We start from the raw sequence: 22212 nt of genomic DNA, 5'->3' as shown, positions 1-22212 counted from the left end.
GGTGGAGTACGGTGCCTGCGAGCTCTGCGCCCGCTGGCCGCTCGCGGGCTCGGAGAGCCGGGGTCTCCGCCCCGCGGCCGCCCGCACCCCTGGTAGTATCCCAGGGTGAGCCGAGACCGGGAGAGGGGCGGTGGCGGGTCCGTGTGACAGCGAGGCGGGAGCCCAGGCCTGGTCCTGCTCCCAGGCCCGTATAACCCGGCCCCCTCGCTGCCGCGGGCGGGGCTTGGGCGGTGGGCCCAGGGCGGTCAGTGGGGAGTGGGGAGAGGCATCTAGTGAGCCCGCAGACCTCTTCCCCCTCGGTCGCCAGTCCTCTTCCGTATTGAGGGAAGGGGGGCGTCTGAGTATCTGAGCGTGAGAAGGAGGGAGGCTGGTTCTGTGTTCTGCGCGCCTGTTTACCGCCTTTCTCTCGTGCACTTTTGGCACAGGGTCCGGCCAAGCCCTCTGTGCACCCTGTGCTGCCCCCTGGCCTCAGAGCCAGCCCCTGGTGCCTAGCTCCAGGACTGTGCTCAGCAATAGGGACCTGATTGCTCGGGATCAGCCCTCCTCCAGGCTGGGTTTCCCCCCAGGAGGGCCCTGGCCCTGTGCTCAGCTCTGCGTCAACACCTCCACCCTTGGGCAGGTGAAGGTGGGCCCTGGCAGGGGAGGAGAGCCTAGCCTGGGGAAGCTTTACTAAACAGCCCCTTTGTGGTCCCAAAGCCTCCGGAGCAGGGGGGACTGTGGTAAGAGCTGAGAGGGCATTTGGAAAGCTGTGGCTTGGAGGGAGGGGCGGTGGGGAGTGAGGCTGATTGTGTGGTGCACTGAGGCCCCAAAGATGCAGGGCAGGGCGGGTAATCAGTAACCCGACAGCACACTCCCCCACAAGGCAGAGGCCAGGCCTGACCTGTGATTTACCGAGCAAACACTGCCCCTTCCCCCCACCCCATCCCAGATCTGGGAGGAGCTTGTCATTTCAGCCCCAGGCTGTGAAACTTGGGGGTCCCCAGAAGACTCTCGAGGAAGGGGTGCCTCCCAGGGGACAAGGGTACCCATCCACTTATTTCTGGGCCAAAGAACTAAGCAGTGGGTTCTGATGCCTGAGCTGACATCAGTTAATCCAGTTGCCTGGATACGTGGACCAGGCTTATCAGCCACTGAGAAAGGGCCAGCTCTGGGAAGGGAGCAGGGGTGGGGCGCTGGATGCAGATCTCTCAGAGCTGAGGAAAGGAGCCTGACGAAGCCAGGTCAGTCCAGAGAAAACAAGTGTTTTCAGGAGGCAGAGACAGATGGACCTCGAGGAGGCTGCAATCCTTTTCCGGATCTACCCCCACACCGGAGAGGCCCATCAGGCCTGCCAGCCCCAGGAGCCTCCTTTTATAAATGCAGGTGCCGTGCCCTTGGTAACAGTGGAGTCTACTAAAAGTGTCCCACTGGCTCCTCTTGCTGATCTGACAGTGGAAGTTCTTGGCCCCTTCTGCCCTTGAAGCCAAGGGAGGTGAGGGCCACAGGGTCGCCTGGCTGGAGGATGGCAGGACCGGGGCTTGAACCGGCCCTGCCAACTCGGCCCACGCCTACCGGCTGCCGGCTGCCGGCTGCCTCAGGAAAGCTACACTAACCTCCCTCACGTTCTCTCCCCTGATCTCATTGATTCACTTCTCCTTCAGCACTCTGTATTCTGTCCTGGGGGAGTGCTTTTCAGAAGTCTCGATTCTGGGATCCCTGGTGCCAGGCCTGGATCCTCCTAGGGAGTGGAACTGACCTTGGCTTCCTTCTGTCTCTGAGGGTTCCACCCATGGCTGTGCCAGTTTGGGCTGCCTTGAGGGCACTTTGCACAATAGGTAAATAGGATGAGGCCCAAGGTTTGCCAGTCGCCCTTGGCCAAGTTACTTCCACTTTGGGACTGAGCTCTGTTGGCTCGGGCTCCCCAAGCTGACAGAATAGAAAAGAAGGTGGGAGTCTGAAACCCCTAGGCCCGGCAGCCGGTACTCAGAGGCTTACATGGGACCATGATGAATACCCACTGGGAGGTAGGGCCAGTGGATGTCAACTGTGCTGTGGCCAAGAGTCATCTGGAAGGTGTTTTAGGTGCTGGCTCCTCTGCCCAGCCCCAGGAGGCAGACTCAGAACCCCTTTGAGAACAATGCCTGTGTTCTCTTGGACTGAGGGGAAAGTAGGGGGGAGGAGCACAGTGGTCATTTTGCCTTTCTAGGCCTCAGTTTCCTTGAGTAACAACAGCACTGGCATAGGGTGAACTGGATGAAGCCCAGAACAGAAAAAGGTTGGAGAATCCTGGCTACTCTTTTTCTGAAAGGTGGTGTACATTCGAATCTGGGCTTGATCTGTCTCATTAACTTAAGAGACCTATTTGGTGTGTGTGCGGGGCGGGGCGGGGCGGGGCGGGGGAGGGGGGAATCTGTCAGGCTTTGGGGTGGGGTGAGGGGGACTATTGCTCAACCCCAGGGACTTGCATCACACCTCAGGATTTTCTGTTCTTAGAGAGAAGTGTCCAAATCTAAGAAACGATTAGTGCCTGAGCCAGGGCCCCACCTCCAGGGCAGGGCACCACCCTCAACACCTCCCTGTCAATTGCTTTAGAACAGTCCTCCCAGGCTGGCTACATTTATTTCCCCAGGGATGGGGCACTCTCCTGGATCGCAGAAAGAAACGCCCTTGGGCCTCTGTTGATTTTCTCTCCTAGGCTGGCAAAGCACACAGGCTAAGTGCTGAGGAGAGGGACCAGCTGCTGCCAAACCTGAGGGCCGTGGGGTGGAATGAGCTGGAAGGCCGCGATGCCATCTTCAAGCAGTTCCATTTCAAAGACTTCAATCGGGTATGGCACCGGGTGGGACACAGCGTCTGAGACTGGGGAGATGGGGTCCCATTCCAGGACTTGTTCTCTCCCTTAAAGCCCTCCTACCCGAGACCCTCAGACACTACCCCGGTCCGGATGACTTGGGAGTGTCATCCTTGGGGACTGGAGAGTGGGGAGATGGGCCCTCCATACCTGGAACTTTTAGAAACAATCCTTAGAGGAAACGGGTCAAGTAGGAAACAAGACATCTCAGTAGATAACCAAAAGACTGGCCAGGACTCAACGTCTCTGTGGTGTTTCCACCTAGTTAGGTAGGGGCCCTAGGAACCAGACTTTCTTCCCACTTCGGAAGGACCGCCTCAAACGCCAGCGCAGAACCAGCCGCAGGGTGCCAGGGGGGTGACTAAAGCTGGACGGGTCTCCTTGTGGGGAGCGGGTCCATCCTGCACCTAGGTCTCGCCCCAGCTCGAAAAGGGGCCTAGCAGCCCTCTGTCTCTCAGAGCACTAACTCGGGTCTCACTTCACTGCACAGGCTTTTGGCTTCATGACGAGGGTGGCCCTACAGGCGGAGAAACTGGACCACCACCCCGAATGGTTTAACGTGTACAACAAGGTGAGCGATGCCTGCCTGCTGGGTCCAGCCCCGCCTGTTCTGAAGGCCCTTCCCTGGGCTTCCCTAGGGGCCTCACCACCCAGAGGCTGCCTGTCCGCTCCTCCTGGTCCTTTCAGCTCGTTCCTGGAATCAACGTGAACACCCCTGCAAAACAGGCAGTGTCACTGCAAATTAAAGAAGGTGCAGATTAAAACACTCATGAGAGAACTTGCGGTTGAGGTAGACAGTAAGGAGACATTAAGGCGGCAAGACCCACAAAAGGCAAGACTGTGGGAATTGGGCGTATTCATTGCGAATAGCTCCAAATGACTTAAATCCTCCTCGGAGGTGTGGAGGAATGAAAAAGTAGTAACTCGAGCTAAGAATACCCACGCACAGCAAACAGATCGGCCTGCCTGCCGAACAAACGCTGTCATTCAATGCCCTCCTTGTGCGAGTGGCGGGTTTACACTGTTGCTAGAGACTCTCAGGCAGGCAAGGCAGCCCCCAGGAGAGTTTGTAGTGCCTGGCCGCTGTTCTGGAATCCTTGGTGTGGCTGAGCCCCGTAGCCGTGACCCTCTCCTGCTCTTGGCGAAGGCAGCGGATGAGCTGGGCCCTAATCACTGGTTTTGTTTCAGGTCCACATCACCCTGAGCACCCATGAGTGTGCAGGCCTTTCAGAACGGGACATAAACCTGGCCAGCTTCATCGAACAAGTAGCAGTGTCCATGACATAGGCCCTGCCCTTCCTCTTTGAAATCTTTGGGGGAAGTGGAGGGACTGATTTGGGAATCCAGGGAGGGAACTGGGGAGCCCTGAGATGTTCTACAGCCAGAATTGCCAAGTGGACTCCGCTGCCTCCGTTTAGGGGAGAGTCCTTGCTGTGGTAAGAGGAGATGTCAGCCTCACTGCCGACCACTCTTTATCCCCAGCACTCTGGCACACGTATGCTAATCGAGTACGATCTTCCCCTTCTGTGGGACTTCCCAACAACAGTAATGGTCTTCTTGCCAGGCTGTGTCTTGCTTCTTTTCTGATTCATTTCCCAAGAAGCTGTGTCTAAGATGCACAGTCTTAACTTAGAAGCCGGGACCCTAAAGTCAACCCCATCATATGTGACAGAAACACGTGTGCTTTTATGCCTCAAATAAAACTACTGTTTCACTCGGCCTCAGCTCTGGAACATGGTTTTCCACAGGTCAGTCCAAACTGGAGTCAAGAGGCATTTAGAGCACTTACTCAATGAAGGCACTGGAGGAAAAGTAGGACCAAGCCACCCTGTCTGCATGGAGTTCACGGTCATGTAGGGGAATTAAGCAGGAAGCAGTTAACGATCACTAGGCAGGATGAATGAAGTCAGCGCTACAGGCGAGGATAAGAAATGAGCTAAGGAAACACGAGGCGATTGACAAGGGTGACTCTGGAGGCTTCATTTAAATTATGCCTGAATGGAATTCTTGAGGCAGAGATGGCTGAGGGGCACCATGAATAAAAGTAAAGGTGTGTAGGACACTGTGTTTATCCGTGGTGGGACCTGTGACTAGGAAGGCAGTCTGCGTGGGGCGCCTGGGTGGTTCAGTTGGTTAAGTGTCCAACTCTTGATCCTGGCTCAGGTCGTGCTCTCACCATTTATGGGATCAAGCCCCATGTCGGGCTCTGTGCTGACTTGAGGCTGCTTGGGATTCTCTCTTTCTCTCTCTCTCTGCCCCTCCCCCACTCACACTTGCACTAAAATTAAAAAAAAAAAAAAGGCAGTCTTAGGCTGTATGATCTGTCTGGTCTACATCCCATGGGGAGATTTGTTTTTAATGTTTATTTTTGAGAGCAAGCATGAGTGGGGCGGTGGGGGAGAGGGAGGGAGACAGAGAGAGAGAGAGAGAAACAGAATCTGAAGCAGGTTCCAGGCTCTGAGCTGTCAGCACAGAGCCCGACACGGGGCTCAAACTCACGAACCGCTAGATCATGACTTGAGCCAAAGTCGGACGCTTAATGAAGCCACCCAGGTGCCTCATCCCATGGGGAGATTTCTAATCCTCAAGGATTACTTGCTTTTACTACATAAGGGAGAGGACAAAAATCCTAGCTTAAGGAGGTGATGGGCTATTTTACCACCTGAGCAGCGAAGGAGCCAATTCCTACAGACCAGTCCTCCAACCTAGAGACTCTAGGGTAGAATATTCCCATAATGTGCTGTGTCTGGGAGAAGTGGGAGCCACAGAGCACAGTAACCTCTCTCCCCAGCGCATGCCACATGGATGTCCTTTTGCGGATGCCATTATGCAAGATTTGGGGAAGCCCTTCTCCCTCACCTATGACCCCCTAGCCTGAAGGTGCCGGCATACTAAGCTGACTTGCAAATGCCACAGTCCCTTGGAACAGGGTGTCACAACCCAGTTACCCTGGATGAGTTGGTCCTGCAACAAGGGCCAGAAAAGAGACAGAGGTTGGTGGCTGAGAAGTCAGCATACTGTCGGTAAGAGGTACTAGCAGGATCTAAAGATAACAATACCTAGGTCAACAGCAAGTTCTTAGCAAAGCTTAATATCAAAACCAATGAGATTCAGATGCTCCCCCGTCTGCCCCACTTCTGACTTAACTTTTCCTAAGTGGGCTCTGATCTGATGACTGCGGATTAGGGGACAGAAGCCACCAGACATGGAAGTATGGAGCACACGTTACGTCACCTTCCTGCCTCTGCTTACTCAGGGGTCAGGGGTTGAAAACACCATCCTGGAGGACACTACAGTCATATGAAGGACTTTTCTGTGGGACAAAGACCTATAAGCAATACTTTTTCCGAAATAAATGTTTGTTCTAAAATTCATGCAAATAACTGAAGTTATATGGGAAGATGTTAAGGAGAGATTATGAAAAAGCAAGGCCAAGAAAAAGGCAATTAAGACTCACAACTCAAGAAAGGTTTCAAACAGCTGACTCTTGCTTACCCAGGCTGTAGCTGGTGGCTATCAAATCCGGCCTCCATCATCACTTCTGTCACTGCCAGGTCTAGTGAAAAGTGGCTCGTTGCTACCAAGAACCCACAGGGAAGGCAAAAGGGTTCAGAGTAAGTAGCAGGAGTAAGCATTCAAACAGCAACTCTTGGATGGGCCAGGTCCCCTAACCAAGCATATCCTGGCCTCTTATTCTCTAGGGTTTACCCAGAGCAACCAGGTGCTCAGGAAACCAAGTCATTTGGCAGAAAACTGTAGCAAAGACAACATTCCTTGGCTTGATTCTGACAGAGTCCAAATGGAATTGAGAAACTGGGTTACCTGAAGGACAGCCTCCAAGACCCGAATAACCCTTTGGAAAGACTGCTCACTTCTTATTCATAACGGAACAAGGTGTCCAGTGGTTACATGTGCAGAGCTATTCTGAGGGGTTCCACCAACTCCCAAATCAAATGCGGGCCTCGAAGCCAGTGCCCAGCTGGCTGGGGCCCACCTCAGAGGGCTCAATCCATCATTAAGGTATCAGCAGAAGTAATGATGAAGATGACAGAAAACACAAGGCAGGGCCCAGGTCCTGGGGAGCTAAAGACCTAAGTTTTAGAACTCCTTAAAACCGGTATGACCACCACTCTTGGAGAAGCCACCTGCAAAGGTGCTCTCGCCCAGGGCTACGGCCCTGAGTATCAGCGGCCACACACAACCGTTTCACCACAAGGGGGCGATGTCCCACCAGCAGCCCGTTCTAGAACTGCCCCAGCCCGACCCCCTCCCCCTGGATCAACCACCTGCATCCAAATCATTGAATACAACCATCCACATTAGTTAAGATTTGGGACATTTAATTAATTGCTTTTTAAGATATTATTGCTGCAGTTAGGAAGGGAGCACTGAGATGGGAAGAAGGAGGTTAAATACAGAAAAGATTTAGAAGAGGCAAGTACCATTTTCCAAGTATAAAACTGGTAATATTAAAAGTGACACGGCAGTATATTCACGCGAGTACTTAATGTAGAAACAAGACAGTACGGTTTCTGCAGAGGCCAATGTGACATCTGCTAGCAACATGACATCGTGAAGACTTCTGCCCACCTCTGCCAGACTAGGTGTTACTATGTGCACAGATACACAGAGAATGGAAAGCCCACAAGTGTTGAGTCAAACTAAGGCTCATGATCATAAAGTGGCTACAGTAGGTCCCTTTAAAAAATGCCACTGCCCCCGGGGCAGCAGTGCTGTCACGGAAGAGGGGGGCCTGCAGACACTGGAAGCAACAGCTTGCTCTGTAGGGCATGTGCTTCTCCAGTTTAGCAGCTAACAGACCACAGTGGTGCCTGCTGGGTGGTTTGTCCAGCGCCACGAATGCACCGGAGACCCAAGAGACAGTTCACACAGAGCTCCTCTCTTGGGGGGGTGCCCACCAGTTCGGTAAATGGAGGGAACGTGACCCCCGGGTCCAAAGGATCCTAGCCTCTCCCTCTAACACACACACACACACACACACACACACACACACACACACACACGCGCCCCAACCTCTCCTGGAACCCACAATGGACAGGAGGAACACATACCACACCAGCCCTGCAGTGACACAGCCAGCTAATCACAGTTATTGTGGAGGGAGTACAGTGCTAAAGGCCTGGGGGCGGGGGAAGTCTGGTCGTCTTGGCTCTCCTGGCCAGCATTCCCAGTGAGGGAGGCCAGAGGATACCAGCCTCAAGAGGCTGAATGGTTCAGGAATCCCTGAGAAGGGTAATGGAACAGAGGAGATTTTCTCCTGACTCATCCTAAAGTACTCCCCTACCCAAACAAAAATCTCAAAGACTGCTGCACCTCCCCCAGGGCCTGGGTCAGGAATAGCCCACCACTGCTCACTGTGAGGAAAAAGGCACACAATATGTCGTCTTCAGAGGAAGACAGTGGCTCCACCTAGATCAGGGCCCCATGCAAGGGAGAAGGGGGTAGGAAGTGGGTGCAGGGTTTGGTCCTGTCCCTGCACCGCCCTGAGCAACTAGTCTTAGGAAGGAATCCCAGGCCCTAGGCCGCAACTGACGGTTGCTGTCATGCTTTCCTATCCTAACAAGTTTGTCTCATTCTAGCCAGGGCTGAGAAGTGTCCAGTACCTGAGGCTAAACTGCCATAGTACCTTTGCGAGATGAATATAGGGAAAGAGGCAGGACGAACACACTAATGGGGAGAAAATTTTCCTTGCCATGGGGGCTCTCTCTCACACCCTACTGGCACCCACCTAGGGTAAGTCAAGGCAACTCGTGAAGGTGCTCTGAGCTGTTCCTTCAAGTGAACATACTCCTACATGATGGCTTACAACGGTGGGGGGGTGGGGAGGGGAGGACCACCAACTCTGGCGACAGAGATGTGACTCTGGGCACTCATCCTGCTCTGACACTCAGAGACGCAGGGAAAGGGCCCTGGTTCCCAATCATCACCAGCCTGGGAAGAGGGTACAGGTGTGCTCCGAACACTGCCAATTCAGACAGGCAGCACGAGGGCCGGAAAGCCCTGGGTTCTCTAGAAACCACGTTCTCTTCTTAATCCAGGGGAACAATAGCAAACCAAGGAGAGCATGACTTCAAACACGTATCTCCAAAGACGGCAGCAACCAAGTATCAGACCAGGGACTGGAGCACGAAAGAGGGCCGTTCCAGAGCCTGCCTTGATAGACTGAGCAGATCTGCTTGGCCACTCCAATCCTGCAAACCAGGAACAGCGGCCTGTCCAGCTGTGTCCTGGAAAAATAAAGTGAGGTGTGCTAAAAGCGACTCTAAGAGGGACGACTCACCTACTCAAAGAGGAGGGCCGAGAAGGCCGCGTGCTTAGAGTACACCTAACACCACCCAGGGAGATGCGTGTCACACGGATGCTTCCGAGCTGCCTCGCCCATCTGCCTGAGAGAACAAAGAAAACCCTCTCGTATCGCATAAACCATACCCCAGCCTCCCTAAGGAATCAGGACAGGTCGGAGCTGTCACACAATGATGAAGTGAAGTGGAAAGCTAGAAGGTTAGAGAAGGAAATGGCTAAAACGATTCCTAGGGTAACATTTGAGAGCAAGGGCAAAATAATTAGGTAATGGACTCCTTTGGGATCTCCACATTCAAAACCACAAAAGGATGATAGGAGGAACAAGAATCCTGAGGATCAAGCCGTCTCGTGGTCCATCTCGTCGTGATCTGCGGAGCAAGACCAGATGTTCGAACTGTGTGCGACCTGTTCCACACCCCCAGAACCTTCTGAAGGCCAGGAGCCCCTCGGGGCAACGAAGGGTCCAGACTCAGCGGGGTTTCGAAGAACCGTTCATCTGGCTGCTCGGAGTTACAGCGTCAGTGCTGAAAAGGCTGTCCAAGAAGACTGAGGTCAATTCTGCCACCAGGTTCCTGTCGACGGTCGTCTGGGCCATGCCGTAGATCGCACCCTACAAACCCAGACAGAGATCATTACTGGCAATGAGGGGGACAGGGATGGAGATGAAGCTGTGGCTCTGATCTCCCCCTCCTCCCATCCCTGACTGCCATGTCCCTCTTCTCCCCACTCCATGCCCACCCAGACAGTTTTTCACAGGTACTTGCCAGTGTGCCTTTCTGCCCAAAGGAACCAGCCTATGGGATTTGCTGTAGAAAATTCCAGAAAAGTCAGGCTATTGCCTTTCCTGTGTCAAAACTTTCTTTTCAAAGGGACAGGACCACCACCTGCCTTTGTATGGCACTTTTAAATTTATAAGGTGCTTTCTACATATCATACTTCATTTGAGAACAAACACCTTGGACACGGGTGAGGCAGAGATTATCAGCTTGGAGTAATAAGGTTTGTGGAGACATAACAGAGGCAGGAACAGACTCGAGGTCACTTGGTTCTTCCAACCCCCCAGGATACCTAAACTTCCACAGGAAGAAAAAAATCCCAAGTGTCCCTACCATTCCTGTGGTCTTTGCTTTAGGATTCTTCATGATCTGAGTGACAGACTCCCGGATGTCCTTTAGGAACTGTATGGCTACTCGCTTCCGAGTGTGTACCAGCGTGATGCAGAAATGAATACTACAGGAGAAGACAGACACAGACAGAGATGAACCTCGGGGGAAAAAAGTTCTAAAATAAAGCAGCCCCCCACACAGGAATTTATCACTTGCTTCTTCATGTGATTTGTGACGAGTGTTCCCAGTCCTGGGAATCAGGGAGATCAAATACATGGGCTGTCGAGCATGGGCTGACACGAGGGCCTCATGCCTCAGCATGATCGAGAACATCCTGACAGAATGAATACAGCTGCCAGCTCTGTCCCACCCCTCCCCTCCAAAACGGTCAACTGCTAGGCCTTGAGCCACGTGACCACCAAGGGGATGCTTTCATCTTAGATGATACACCTTCATGGGGACAGGGCCACAGGGCTGGGGTCTTGAAGGACTTCAAGGCACAGAAACAACTCTAACTCCCCCTGGAGGGAGACTGAGAAACAGAGGGATAGTGAAGAGGAATAAACTGAGTCCACACAGGACTGGCAATGGCACCACGAAGTCAAAGGGATCGGGGTACATAGAAGACACAGGAGAGACCTCTGCCGTTGGGGTGAAGGGTTTATTTATTTATAAGCATCATGGAAGGTTAGATTACAAAGGCATATTAAAGAAGAGAGCAGCGGACCTGAACAATTAGAGGCCCTAAGGGAGGTTTTGAGGGAAGCAGTCAGTTTGTAGGCACCATGTGATGGCGGTGCACAAGACGGGTAGAGAGAGCACAGCCTAGAAAGACAGCAGGGGCGGTGGGGAGGCGTCTCATGACCGGCCACTGGTCTCAAGAGGCTGCCACCTAATTTTGCTAGTTTTAAAACTAATCGTCTTGTTCTGGATACAGAGTAATTCCAGATGGCAAGACGCAATCCTACAGCTACTACAGTTGCCACTGCGGTGCCCGGCCTCATAGCCGATCTCTACGCTTCGGGTCACCTTGCCACCCGAGTTCTTTGGGAGCCACGGGGCGCAGGAAGGGAAGAGGCTCCTCCAGCTTACCTGGGTGGGAACTGCAGGTGGTTCAGGTTCCATCCCTTGGCAGTCATCAGGTTAAACAGTCGGTAGATGTCAAAATCTCGGGAGCCCAGAGCTATGACTGACAACTGAGGATTCCCAAAAACAAAGATGCCTTTGATATTTTCCAGCCTGAAAACAAAAAAAGGAACAGAAAGGAAGTTCAGCCACATACACTCCTCGGGCCATCACCTCTCTAATCATTCAATGTCTCCCCTATAACACAATCTAATCTTTTAGGGCCTCAGCTCTCTCACCTTCTAAAATCAGGTGGCTAGACTGAGAGCAGTGGTCCCCAAACATTATAAGTATTCAAAGGCCCAAATCCCACCAAGCTCCAATGAGTCAGAATCATCGGCTCTTACCCTATCTGCCCAACGCCCAAATTCTGATATGCCTGAGAGGCATCTGAGGCATAAAAGATGCACGTTAAGGGGAGCCTGGGTGGTTCAGTCAGTTGAGTGTCCGATAGCTCAGGTGATGATCTCGGGCCTCGTGGGTTCGAGCCCCACGTCAGGCTCTGTGCTGATAGCTCGGAGCCTGGAGCCTACTTTGGATTCTGTCTCCCTCTCTCTGCCCCTCCCCCACTCGCATTTTTTTTCTCTCTCTCAACAATAAGTAAACATTTAAAAAATTAAAAAAAAAAAATGCACAGTAAAAAAAAAAAAAATCCTGGCAAAATCATCTATCTCCACAGTTTAAAGTCCTACATGTCATGCCTAATGCATGAAATGGTACACCAGCTCTCAACACACAGGTCTACCAGCTGGGTATATGCAGGCTTCTTTCAAATGAGACAGGCCTAACTGGCCACTTTCATTCACCTTTAGGACTCTGCAAAAGCCTCCCCGGCCCGGGTGAGCCACAGAGACAGGCGGGTAATATGTGCACAGAGAAGTCAGCCAGCACGCAGCCTAGTTCCAGCCTTAGCTCAGCCCTGGATTTCCTCACTTGCCCCGCCCCCATTCATTCCGCCTCATCCCGAATTCTTTTCCTACACTAGCGATTCTCCACGTGTGATTCCTAGACTGGCAGCTTCAGTTCCCACTGGGAACTTCCTAGAGACGCACACCCTCAGACTCCCTTTCCAGATCTACTGAATGAGAATTCTGCATTTTAAACACATCCTCCGGATGGTTAGGACACATGCTCAAGTTCGCACTGAACTATCAGCCCTTGGTAAGAGCTGCCGGTTGCTGACACGTCCTTTGAGACACGATGGCTCAAGACGAAGCCTGGATCTGACCCTCCAAGTCACAGCAGAGCAAGGGAACTTATCCTCTCGGGCCAGCACCACACTCCTGAGCTGCTGTCCTAAAGCCCCGGTCTCCAGAGGACGGTAAACGGGCTGGGAGTACGGGTGCTTGGCCAGGCAGACGCCTCGAACCTACGAGCAGACAAAGCAAGAGACGAGGCAGAATCCCGATCTTGCACACATACTCTGACTTGAGGAAGCGAGTGGTTTTGATGATCTGTTTGGTAGCTTCAACATAGCCACTCTCACCGAAGTACATCAAGGCAGCCCAACAGGCCGCGCTAATGCCTCCAGGCCGTGAGCCCGCGATGGTCGGGGACGCGTAGATACCACCCTGCCAATCGGTAGCAACGAAGAACTGATGGCTCCTGTACTTCTTGTCACTGTACAACACCACGGACGAGCCTTTGGGGGCATAGCCATACTGAGGGGGAGAAGCACAGGTGAGTCCACGGTTCTGCCGGGCACGCCTGCCCCACAAACTCAGCCCGCAAACCTCTCTCTCACGCGCCCGCTTCTCTCTGCTTCCCGCCCACGTGAAACATTCAAAGTCAGGGGGCGCCCGGGTGGCTCAGTCGGGTGAGCGTCCGACTGCAGCTCAGGCCACGATCTCACGGTCTGGGAGTCCAAGCCCCGCCGTGGGCTCGCCGCTGTCAGCGCAGAGCCCACGTCGCAGCCTCTGTCTCCCTCTCTCTCTGCTCTCACCCTCTCTCTCAAAAATAAATAAACAATTAAAAAAAAGAATTCAAAGTCAGGAGGTTAAAGGCTGGAGGGAACTCTCTTTTAGGGAAGAAGGGTGGAATTCGTGTCACTCGGAACAACTCAAATCACGAGCTGACTCCCTTCCCGTTATTTTCATTAGTACTATACTTCCTTTTAAAAAAATCACAGTGCTCAGAATCCAGAAGCTACTTGATGCAGCTGAAAAATAAACTGTGTGCTTGGTTTCCTTATAGAAAATGTGCCCTCCTAACGAACTGTCCCTGCAGCTCACGTGGAGCTAAGTTCACTCCCTGACAGACACCGGGAGAGATGGTAAGGAAGGGGGCACAGGGGTTGCTGGGGGCCGAGGTGAAATCGGATCAGATCCTGACGGAAGATCCGTACACGTTATTTAGAGTCTGAGAACCAGGTCCCCACTACACTGGAAATTAAAAAGAACTCTGCCAGTGCAGCCAAGACAGAGCACGCATCCCGAGGCCGCTATTCCGTCTCCACATCTGGATGCCGTTTAAAAGCGTTCCTGACCAACCTACACTTGGTCTCGGTCCCCCAGGGGCAGCAGCATCCGAACATTCCCAAGCACCTAAGCTCTTCCCTTTTTCCACAGGACTCTCCCGTTAGCCCGCACCGGTTGCTCAGGGCAGGAGCCCCAGCAGCGCGGAGCTACAGCACTAACATACACCCTCTTAGGAGTTCTACCATCGACCTCACCCCAAAGGATCCGAAAGCTTCAGGGAACTTTGTTCTGTGGGCCACATGCCTAGGTACCAGCATGTCCCAGTCACATGCCGTCAGCGGGCACAGAAATTCTCTTAGCCACATGCCGCCAAGATAATGGGTCTCTTTTCGCTATTACTTGTCACCTGAACCAGCTACCCTGGTGAGAGCAAAGAGCCGGATTTAATTTTACATTTCTGGCAGACGCTAACGCTCTAACCAATTTATTTTGTTGATAGTAGTCGAAATAATCAAATGGCTACTTTAACATTCGGTCCTTCCCCGCCTCACCTTGTGGGTATCAGCTGAAATGCTGGTCACGCCTTTCACCCGGAAATCAAACGGCTGCTCCAGCGGGTATCCTGCTTTCTCCATAAAGACGATGAGGAAGCCCCCCAGACAAGCGTCTACATGAAGAGGTATTTTGTATCTGACAGCCAGCTAGTTCCAAAAGAGACCGCAAGAGAATTTCATTTATAGCCATCTAACAAAAACTTTGTAAGACACAGGTGGAAAGGTGTGCTGTAATCCCAAGGCCGTTATGCACAATGGCTTTCATGTTTTAAAAAACTGGCTAGTTTTGACATTCCTAATAAAGCTCATCTTCCAAATGTATTTAGCCTTCAAAATAATTCATCTGAAATGTAGCATTTTATATCTAAATACTGCAGGGTCCCAAACGCAATGCAAAGCCGAACAGGACACAAGCAGCGCTCTGATTTAGGGGGAAAGGTGCTGCTTTAGTAACGGCGGGGTGGGGAGCCTGTGGGACACCGCCCCCTGCGAGGCACACCCTTAACAAGCAGCCCATCTCCCGGCTGAATGGAAACAGCGGCGCTCTTTCAGAGTATCCAGAGTATCCAGCTTCAACAAAGGCTCTACCTTGTGTCATCCCTCCCCCACAGCAGAGGCCCCGAAGGGAGCTGGAAGGCTTCCTCTGGGGCTCCTGGGATTTGTGCACAAATCTGAACTCGCACTTGCTTCTCCTTGCCGAGTCCCGCACCATTAGATTCTATCATAAAATCTCAACCTGACCACCTAGCTGGCTGCCCATTTCTCCCGCGTACCTTGGCCACTTCAGGGACAGGATCTAGGATACCGTGAGGAAACTGGGGGGCAGAACAGACGAGCATGGCAGTGTTCCTGGAGATGGCTCTCCTCATCGCCTAGGGGTTAAAGTCAAAAGGAAAATGAGAAGCCACGTCAACATTACTCTCCTCTGTCGCTATTGGCTCAGGGTCTGCGCTCCTCCAGTGCCGCTGCCTCCACCTCTCCAACCCGAGAGAAGACCGCCCCTGCCATGGGGGCAGCACAGAAAACCAGGCCAGAGGGGTCCATCTGGGAAAAACAGTCTGAGGCCACAATACAGCAAATCACTGTGGGAGGAAACAGCATCGGGCGAAGATGCCGCGGAGCATGTCCCGGCCCCACTTACTAGCGCTGAAACCGGAGGTAAACTACTTAACCGCCCCGGTCTGTTTCCTCACCTGTGCACTGCAAAAATACTAACAGCTTCTACAACTTCCCTGGGCTGTCATAAAGCTCAGATGCAATTTGTATAGCACTCTAGAAACTAGAAAGTTCTCCACAAAGGCAAGGCATAAAAATAAAGGACTACAATTCAGTCTTAAAAAAAGAAAGCCTGCCATTTATGACAACAGGGATGAATCTGGAAGGCATACTGCTAAGCAGGCCAGGAACAGAAAGATAAATACTGCATGATCTCACATACACGGCAGGTACAGCAGTCAATCTCAGAAGCAGAGAGTGGAATGCTGCTTGCTGGGGGTTGGGGGATGAGGGGCACCGAGTTTCAGTGATGTCTAACAGTTCTGGACGGCTGGTGGATGGCCATGTGACCACGAAACAACAATACTGCACTGTATGCTTGAAATCAGCTGGAGGTCAAAGAGGGAGTCTTAAGTATGCCAACCAAGGAGGAAAAAAAAAAAAAAGAAAGAAAACAGTAACTATTTGAGGAGATGGGTATGTTCAATAGTATGACTGTGGGGATTATTTTGCAGTGTATACACATCTCAAAACATCAAGCTGGCACCTTCAATATATTTTTTATTTGTCAACTCATTAATTTGTCAGTTCATAAATCAGTAAAGATGGCAGGCAGAAATAACGCCAGTGCTAATAACTTGGGTAGTTTGGTTCTGAATAAATATCGTTACTATTCTGTTGGCAAGGATACCGATTCAGGCCAATAAAAACCACAAGAAGAGTCTGGGGGCAGGTGAGTCCGTGCTCATGGTACAAAGACAAAGGGGAAAGTGATGTTGCTGAAGCAAAATCAAGGTCTGCGAAGTCTCAAGTCAGGGACTAGATAGATCATCTTGCTATCAGACCTCTGAATTTATGAAAACACTCAATCACCACTGCCAGCAGCAGCTCGTCGGCTCTGGCCGCTACAGTCCAAGGCCTCTGGAGCCCATGTGTGCACGGCGTTGGAAAAAGTCAGCCGGTCGGGTACATTCCTGCACCTCACGGTCCCCAGCAGGAAATGGCCCTTCAGGGGAACTCACCCGAACATCCACCTCCATCATTTTGTTCAGTGGAACCCGTATAATCTTCATCCCAAAATAATTGGCTGCTTTGTCAAATGCAGCATGGGCACTCTGGGGGGCCACACTAAATGATAGAGAAGAGGCAAATAATGAAATTCAGATAAAAGCAGGGTTCAAGAGAGAGCCTCATTAGCAGCTCATCTAAATCCCCAAGAGCAAACTTCTAATTATTTTTCCTCACCTTTTTTACAAGTGTTTATGTTGTTTTTCTTTTTAACCACAAATAAAAAGAGGTCAAGTGATTTTCTATAGAAAATTTCTCCCTATGATTTAGCAAATCCTAAGCATAAATGAGGGCTGACAGGTAAAAGACGAGGGATTGGGAATTTGGATCAGACCAGCATCAGGCAGAGCCTTTTTGTGTTGGCCATCCAAAGCCGGGAGACCCTGGTGGGAACATGCTGCCTGACACAATACACAGCCAAGCAGGAACCCAAGACCGCTTGGCTGGGGTGTTCTACCAAGTCAGTGGTTCCTTCCACCTCTGAAAGCCCACAGCCTGTGAGAAATGAAAATTCCCATTGTTCCTGTAAACTTGGAAGCAGCATTTCAAATAGCACTGAAATGGGGGGCGCCTGGCTGGCTCCATTGGTAGAGTATGTGACTCTTGATCTCAGGGTCATGAGTTCAAGCCCCACGCTGGGCACAGAGCTCACTTAAAAAAAAAAAAAAAAAAAAGACAAATAGCACTGAAAAGGAGACTGAGCCATGGTTATGTATTTGCTTTCAGACTTCTCTCAATTACTACACTCTCAAAATCAATCTGTTCCCCTTAAGGAAGGAAAGTCTCGATTACTGAGTAAGTACCAGGCACTAAGATTTATGTGTGAGAAAGATGGCACCGTGATTTATTCTCTCAGGCATGACATCACCTGCAACAAAACCCTTAGTGACATTTGCAGGAAAACAGTAACCCAGAGGATGCAGTATAAACACACTGGATAAGGAGAGGGTCTAGAGAAAAAAATGCAGCCAAATATCAAAAGTATGCCCATGGGGTGCCATTATGGATGAGTCTCAAAAAATTTTTTTAAAGTTTTCCTCCCAAAAAACAGCCCTCAGGCTGAAATCTTCTCAGGAAGCACCCCGAGGCAGCCTATTATATTTAAGTAACTTTCACTGAACTAGGTAATTAGAGTTTTCCTTGGGCTCCAGATTACTTATAATAAAATCACAGAATTCAAAGATGTAGTCCCGTCACTCTGTCACTTTTAGAAAAAGGATCTCATTCTTGCTATCAGTATATGCCGTGTACAAACTTGCGAGCTGGGAAAGGGAATGACCTTTAAAATTAACTGGCTGATCCACCCAGGACGTTGCAGAATTTGAAGGGATGAGGGTCAAGGGCAAAGGAAAGGAAGAATGAGGACTGGAACTGCCAGAGGAAGAGGGAAGAGAAGAAGCAGAAAATAGATGGTCAGGCTGTTTGCAACAGCGGTACTCCAAACAGATAATCTAAAGGCCACACATACATACATTTCTGGAGTTCTGATGCCGTTCGCAAAGGCCAGGTCCCGATAAGCTTTGCAGGCCATCAGTATGCTTTCTGTCCCCCCAGAGGTCACCTGTAATAAAGAAGAGACGACATCCATGGAGTGGAGTGAGGGACAACGATCAGCAAGCACATCGATGCCACCTTGATCTTGATGGTGGTCTGATGCAGAAGCAGATAAGGTCTCGAATGCATTCTGCAGAGCAGACACTGCTATGTCTTCCGGAAGGAAATCTGGCTTTATCAGCTAAGCCCAATCTTGGTTCCCAACACTCAGAGGGCCTGTCATGAGCCCGATCTCCCTCACTGGACTACAAACTCATGAAGGTGGGGACCGATCTGCTCATGACAATATTCTGAGCACTTAGCCTAACAGCTGACACCTAATACAACCTCAACTAACACTTTTCAAAGCCTGATGTGACTCTCATAAACCATGACCAACACAGGCATGTCATACCCATCAGGCTATCTTCTTAGATAGCATCTAAGAATGAATCATTTCAAAACAAACAAACAAACAAATAAAAATCAAACAAAAAGCCACAGCACTGAGCTAGGTGGTTATTTTCTTAGACTTCTCATCTCCGAAGATTCATACAAGCTGAGATAACTTCCTCATTGTACAGCTGAGAAGCCCCGAAGACTAAAATAATTCACCCAATGCCATCCATTAGCATCTGTTGCTGAGAAGTCAAACTTTCTACATTTGTTCATTTAGTACAGCTTAACAGGAGATGGAATAAGAGACGGCGATTTCTGAAATTTCCTAAAGTAACCACATATAGGACAAAAATACCATTGGCTACAAAATCCCAGTGGTCAGCAGTTACATGGAAGATTAGCTGAGAGAAGTCAGTCACATTTTGATTTAGGAAGTCTTCGTGAAACATGTGACCATCACCCACAAGTTAATGCACTGAACTTGGGCAAGGGAGACCGGTTTACAAATCCCGGCACTTCTGTGCTGGAGACCATGAAAATGCTTACAGAGGAGGTCAGCTCTGCAAACCAGCAGCACGTCCTGTGGTCTAGCATAAGACCTCAGAATGTCACATGAGGAGCCAAACCAGCTGTGAAGAAAGTCAAGAAAGGACCAGCAACGTCCAAGTCTCCAGTGCGTCAGTCTCTTACTAAGGTCCCGTGATGACCTAAGCAAAAGTATTTCCAAACCCCTAGTCACCCAGCGCACACACCCTATTTTTAGTCCAATAACGAATCAAATCAACATCATTATTTGTTGGGCAAACAACAGTGCACTTTGACTGTAAAGGCAGGAATATCTACATTCTACTTCTGATTTTTATTGCTGATCCCCCAATTTCTATGTTTGTTTATTTTTGTTTAATTTTTATTCGGTAGGCTCCATGCCCAACATGGGGCTTGAACTCACAACCCTGAGATCAAGAGTAGCATGCTCTTCCAACTGAGCCAGTCAGGCACTCCAATTCTGCGTTTAACTATGCTGCTAATCTCCCACTGCCCTGTGTGCCCAAAGAAAAAAATGGAAATTTAATCGTGAAGTGAGAAAAGCCTCAATAACTACTTGTAATGTTAGTCAACTTCTTCCGTTATAAAAACTCTCGCTGTTAATATGTAAGTACGCCAGAGAACAAGAGTAGAACATGGCCTACTGGGAGAATTTTCTTTCAGATGCTGTTTGTAGCCAAAGGCATTTGCACAAGCCAAGACTGTTCTCCGTGGCAACAGAATTTCTTTTAGTATACGAGATAACCTCTCATCCATTCTGAGGCAAATGAAGTTAATAAAAGGAAAAACAGCTTAAGTTGAAGAACAAAGAACAAAAAGAGCTAAGATCTTAGTTGGGAGCATGCTACAGACAGCCCAGCCATGAGGCTCTGTCGTCTTCTTTCCCATCTCTGAACCCCGAACTGTTTTCACCAAAAGCAGCAGAGACAGAGACATGTGAGAGAGAGAGAGACAGAGAGATATGAGAGACAGAGAGATGTGAGAGAGAGACAGAGAGATATAAGAGAGAGACAGAAATAGAGAAGGGTGAGAAAAACAGAGGAACTGAAATAATCCCAGAGGTAATTAGTTCTCTTATAAAATTTTATGTAATAGAAAAGACTGGAGATCTCAGACTCCATCCTTCTCCTGATCCCTGACACAGCCACTAAAAAAGATCAAAATGGAAGAGGCATGGTTTAACTGTAGCAATGCAAAAACAAAACACAAAACAAAAACAAAAACCAGGGCTGGACTTCTGGATTAAGATGGAAGGCTGAAACCACTCCACAACTACCTTCTCTCCCCCAGGACCTAGAAGAAGGAAGAAAAGAAGCAGCAGAAACCTGCAGTAACAATCACCAAACAAAGAAACAGATACTCGGAAGCAATATACTTCAAATAGTGGCAAGGAAAAAGGAGAAGTTTCTAAAGTATAGCAGACAGCAGAATACAGTTCCTAATCCCCCCTCCAGGCCCTGAAAATTGTCCTGTGGGCCAGCAAAATCCTGAGAATTCTCATTAAAGCCCCCAAATCTTCAGAGAAACAATGGAGGGGGTGTCCTGATCTTCAGATCAGTGAGTGGTAGCCCTGGCGGCTAAGGAGAAACCAGCAAAATGAGAAGAGAATGTGGGGACCGACCCCTGAAGTCAGGGCTTCAGGGATATAGAACAGGTTAAAGAAACAATCAAAGCCCAAGGGTGTTATTCTCTTCCAACTAGGCAGAGTGAACTCTAAGAGATAACTCTTAACAAAATCTCAGAAGAGACCCACCGAACCCAACAGAGGTGCAACAAAGCGGCTCTTAACCAAATGCTCTCACATGAGAGATCGGCCACCATGCAGCAGAACAAACTCGAATGTTCTGAGGAGCATGAGCCATGATGAAAGAAAATGGCACGGTAACCATGCAAATATTCAAAAAGAAAAAAAAAAAAAAAAAAAAAAGCAGCACGCAAAAAAAAAGCCAAAAAAAAAAAAAAGGAAAACCCCAAAAGGGGGGGGAAAACCACACCCCTTTTTGGCGCTATTGGAAAATACGATAAAAACGTGGTTTAAAAAAAAAAAAAAAAAGAACGTGGGTTCAAGAGAACAAGCGCTGAATGACTGGACACCAAAAACAAGATCATGAGACCACAGACCCCAAAGCACAAAGTACCAAACGATCCCAACACAGAATTAAGGCATAGGAAACAGAATAAGCCCTGCCGAGAACAAAAACAATGACTTGGAGTTTGAAAGGTTGAGGCAAGTGTAGCGAACCAGATTAGCAAAAGACAGACTGAAAGACGGACGCCGCTCCGCACATGGAGAGCTGCGTCCTCCTGGCTAGACGCGGGGAACCAAACGGGGTTCCAACAAGAAACACAGGGACGGTCGCAAATCTGGGAAATCCTATTCTCCAAGGAAGAGCTGAGCAGCCTAGGGCAAAGCGGGGAAGAGCAAATCCAGAGGGAAAGAGGCTGCGAGGTGCGCACGGTCACGTGGGAAAACAACCACCCCGGAACCCCATCTCCGGCAACACTGACCGTATAGCTGGGCCTCCCGCGAGAGACGACCAAAAGCCTGAGGAAACAGTAACAGTTTTTTACACCCGCCACTGAGCTAACACGAAGGAGTAAACTGAACCTGGACAAAGCGACATCGAGAATCCTACAGATACGGGAGGGCCAGAGCCGGCCTCGGCCGTGAGGGCTGCTGCCACCCCCGGACACCAAACTCCCGTTGGGACAACTGACAGGAGATCAACTCAGGGCCTGCCCCCGGTAAGGACTCTGACAGCACACGGCTGAAGACCTGGGACCCGCACCCACATTCTCAGGGGAACAAGAAATACCCCAGTGGTGCAGAAGAGGGTAGCAAGAAAACTGCTTTCTCGGCTCTGACGGGCAGGTGAAGAAAAACAAAGAACTCTCAGGAACGGATAACAAGACTGCTTTCACATGAGTCTGTGTTGTGAACTCACGCCACCGCCGTAGCACGAAACTGCAAGCTGAGCATCGGACGCAGATCGCTTCCCAGCGACTCCCCGGCATCTGGCAGGAGCTGCTGCACATCTTCTCTGCCAGACCTTCATTTCCATCTAGGCCTCAAAGATAGGTTCCCGGGAAGACGA

The 22212-nt window shown here is 50.4% G+C and overlaps 2 protein-coding genes across 6 annotated transcripts in view; one reads left to right on the top strand and one right to left on the bottom strand.

The window, feature by feature from the left end:
* Positions 1–14: 14 nt before the first annotated feature.
* Positions 15–4550, top strand: PCBD1 (pterin-4 alpha-carbinolamine dehydratase 1). 2 transcript variants are annotated; one of them, XM_040485283.1, is made up of 4 exons: positions 15–105; positions 2675–2806; positions 3321–3401; positions 4019–4550. In XM_040485283.1, the coding sequence occupies exons 3-4, from the start codon at positions 3333–3335 to the stop codon at positions 4115–4117; spliced, it is 168 nt and encodes a 55-aa protein (XP_040341217.1). In that variant the 5' UTR covers positions 15–105; positions 2675–2806; positions 3321–3332; the 3' UTR covers positions 4118–4550. The 2 variants fall into 2 exon arrangements, with proteins under 2 accessions (XP_040341217.1, XP_040341216.1); XM_040485282.1 differs by lacking the exon at positions 15–105 and adding an exon at positions 1342–1362.
* Positions 4551–7149: 2599 nt separating this feature from the next.
* The window catches only part of SGPL1 (sphingosine-1-phosphate lyase 1), a 59742-nt gene continuing 44679 nt past the window's right edge, over positions 7150–22212 (bottom strand). For all 4 annotated transcript variants that reach the window (XM_040485277.1, XM_040485278.1, XM_040485280.1 and 1 more), the window contains exons 8-15: positions 18112–18200; positions 16594–16699; positions 15130–15228; positions 14354–14503; positions 12808–13046; positions 11353–11499; positions 10264–10384; positions 7150–9764 (exon numbers count right to left, since the gene is read on the bottom strand). In XM_040485277.1, coding sequence (XP_040341211.1) covers positions 9624–9764; positions 10264–10384; positions 11353–11499; positions 12808–13046; positions 14354–14503; positions 15130–15228; positions 16594–16699; positions 18112–18200 — 1092 coding nt within the window. In that variant the 3' untranslated portion in view covers positions 7150–9623. The remainder of the gene's footprint in view (positions 9765–10263; positions 10385–11352; positions 11500–12807; positions 13047–14353; positions 14504–15129; positions 15229–16593; positions 16700–18111; positions 18201–22212) is intronic.

This window comes from Herpailurus yagouaroundi, unplaced genomic scaffold, assembly GCF_014898765.1.
Source record: "Herpailurus yagouaroundi ecotype Mexico unplaced genomic scaffold, PumYag 163, whole genome shotgun sequence".
NCBI classification, from domain to species: domain Eukaryota; kingdom Metazoa; phylum Chordata; class Mammalia; order Carnivora; family Felidae; genus Herpailurus; species Herpailurus yagouaroundi.
The sequence above is the reverse complement of the archived record's forward strand: the minus strand, read 5'-3'. Positions and strand labels throughout refer to the sequence as shown.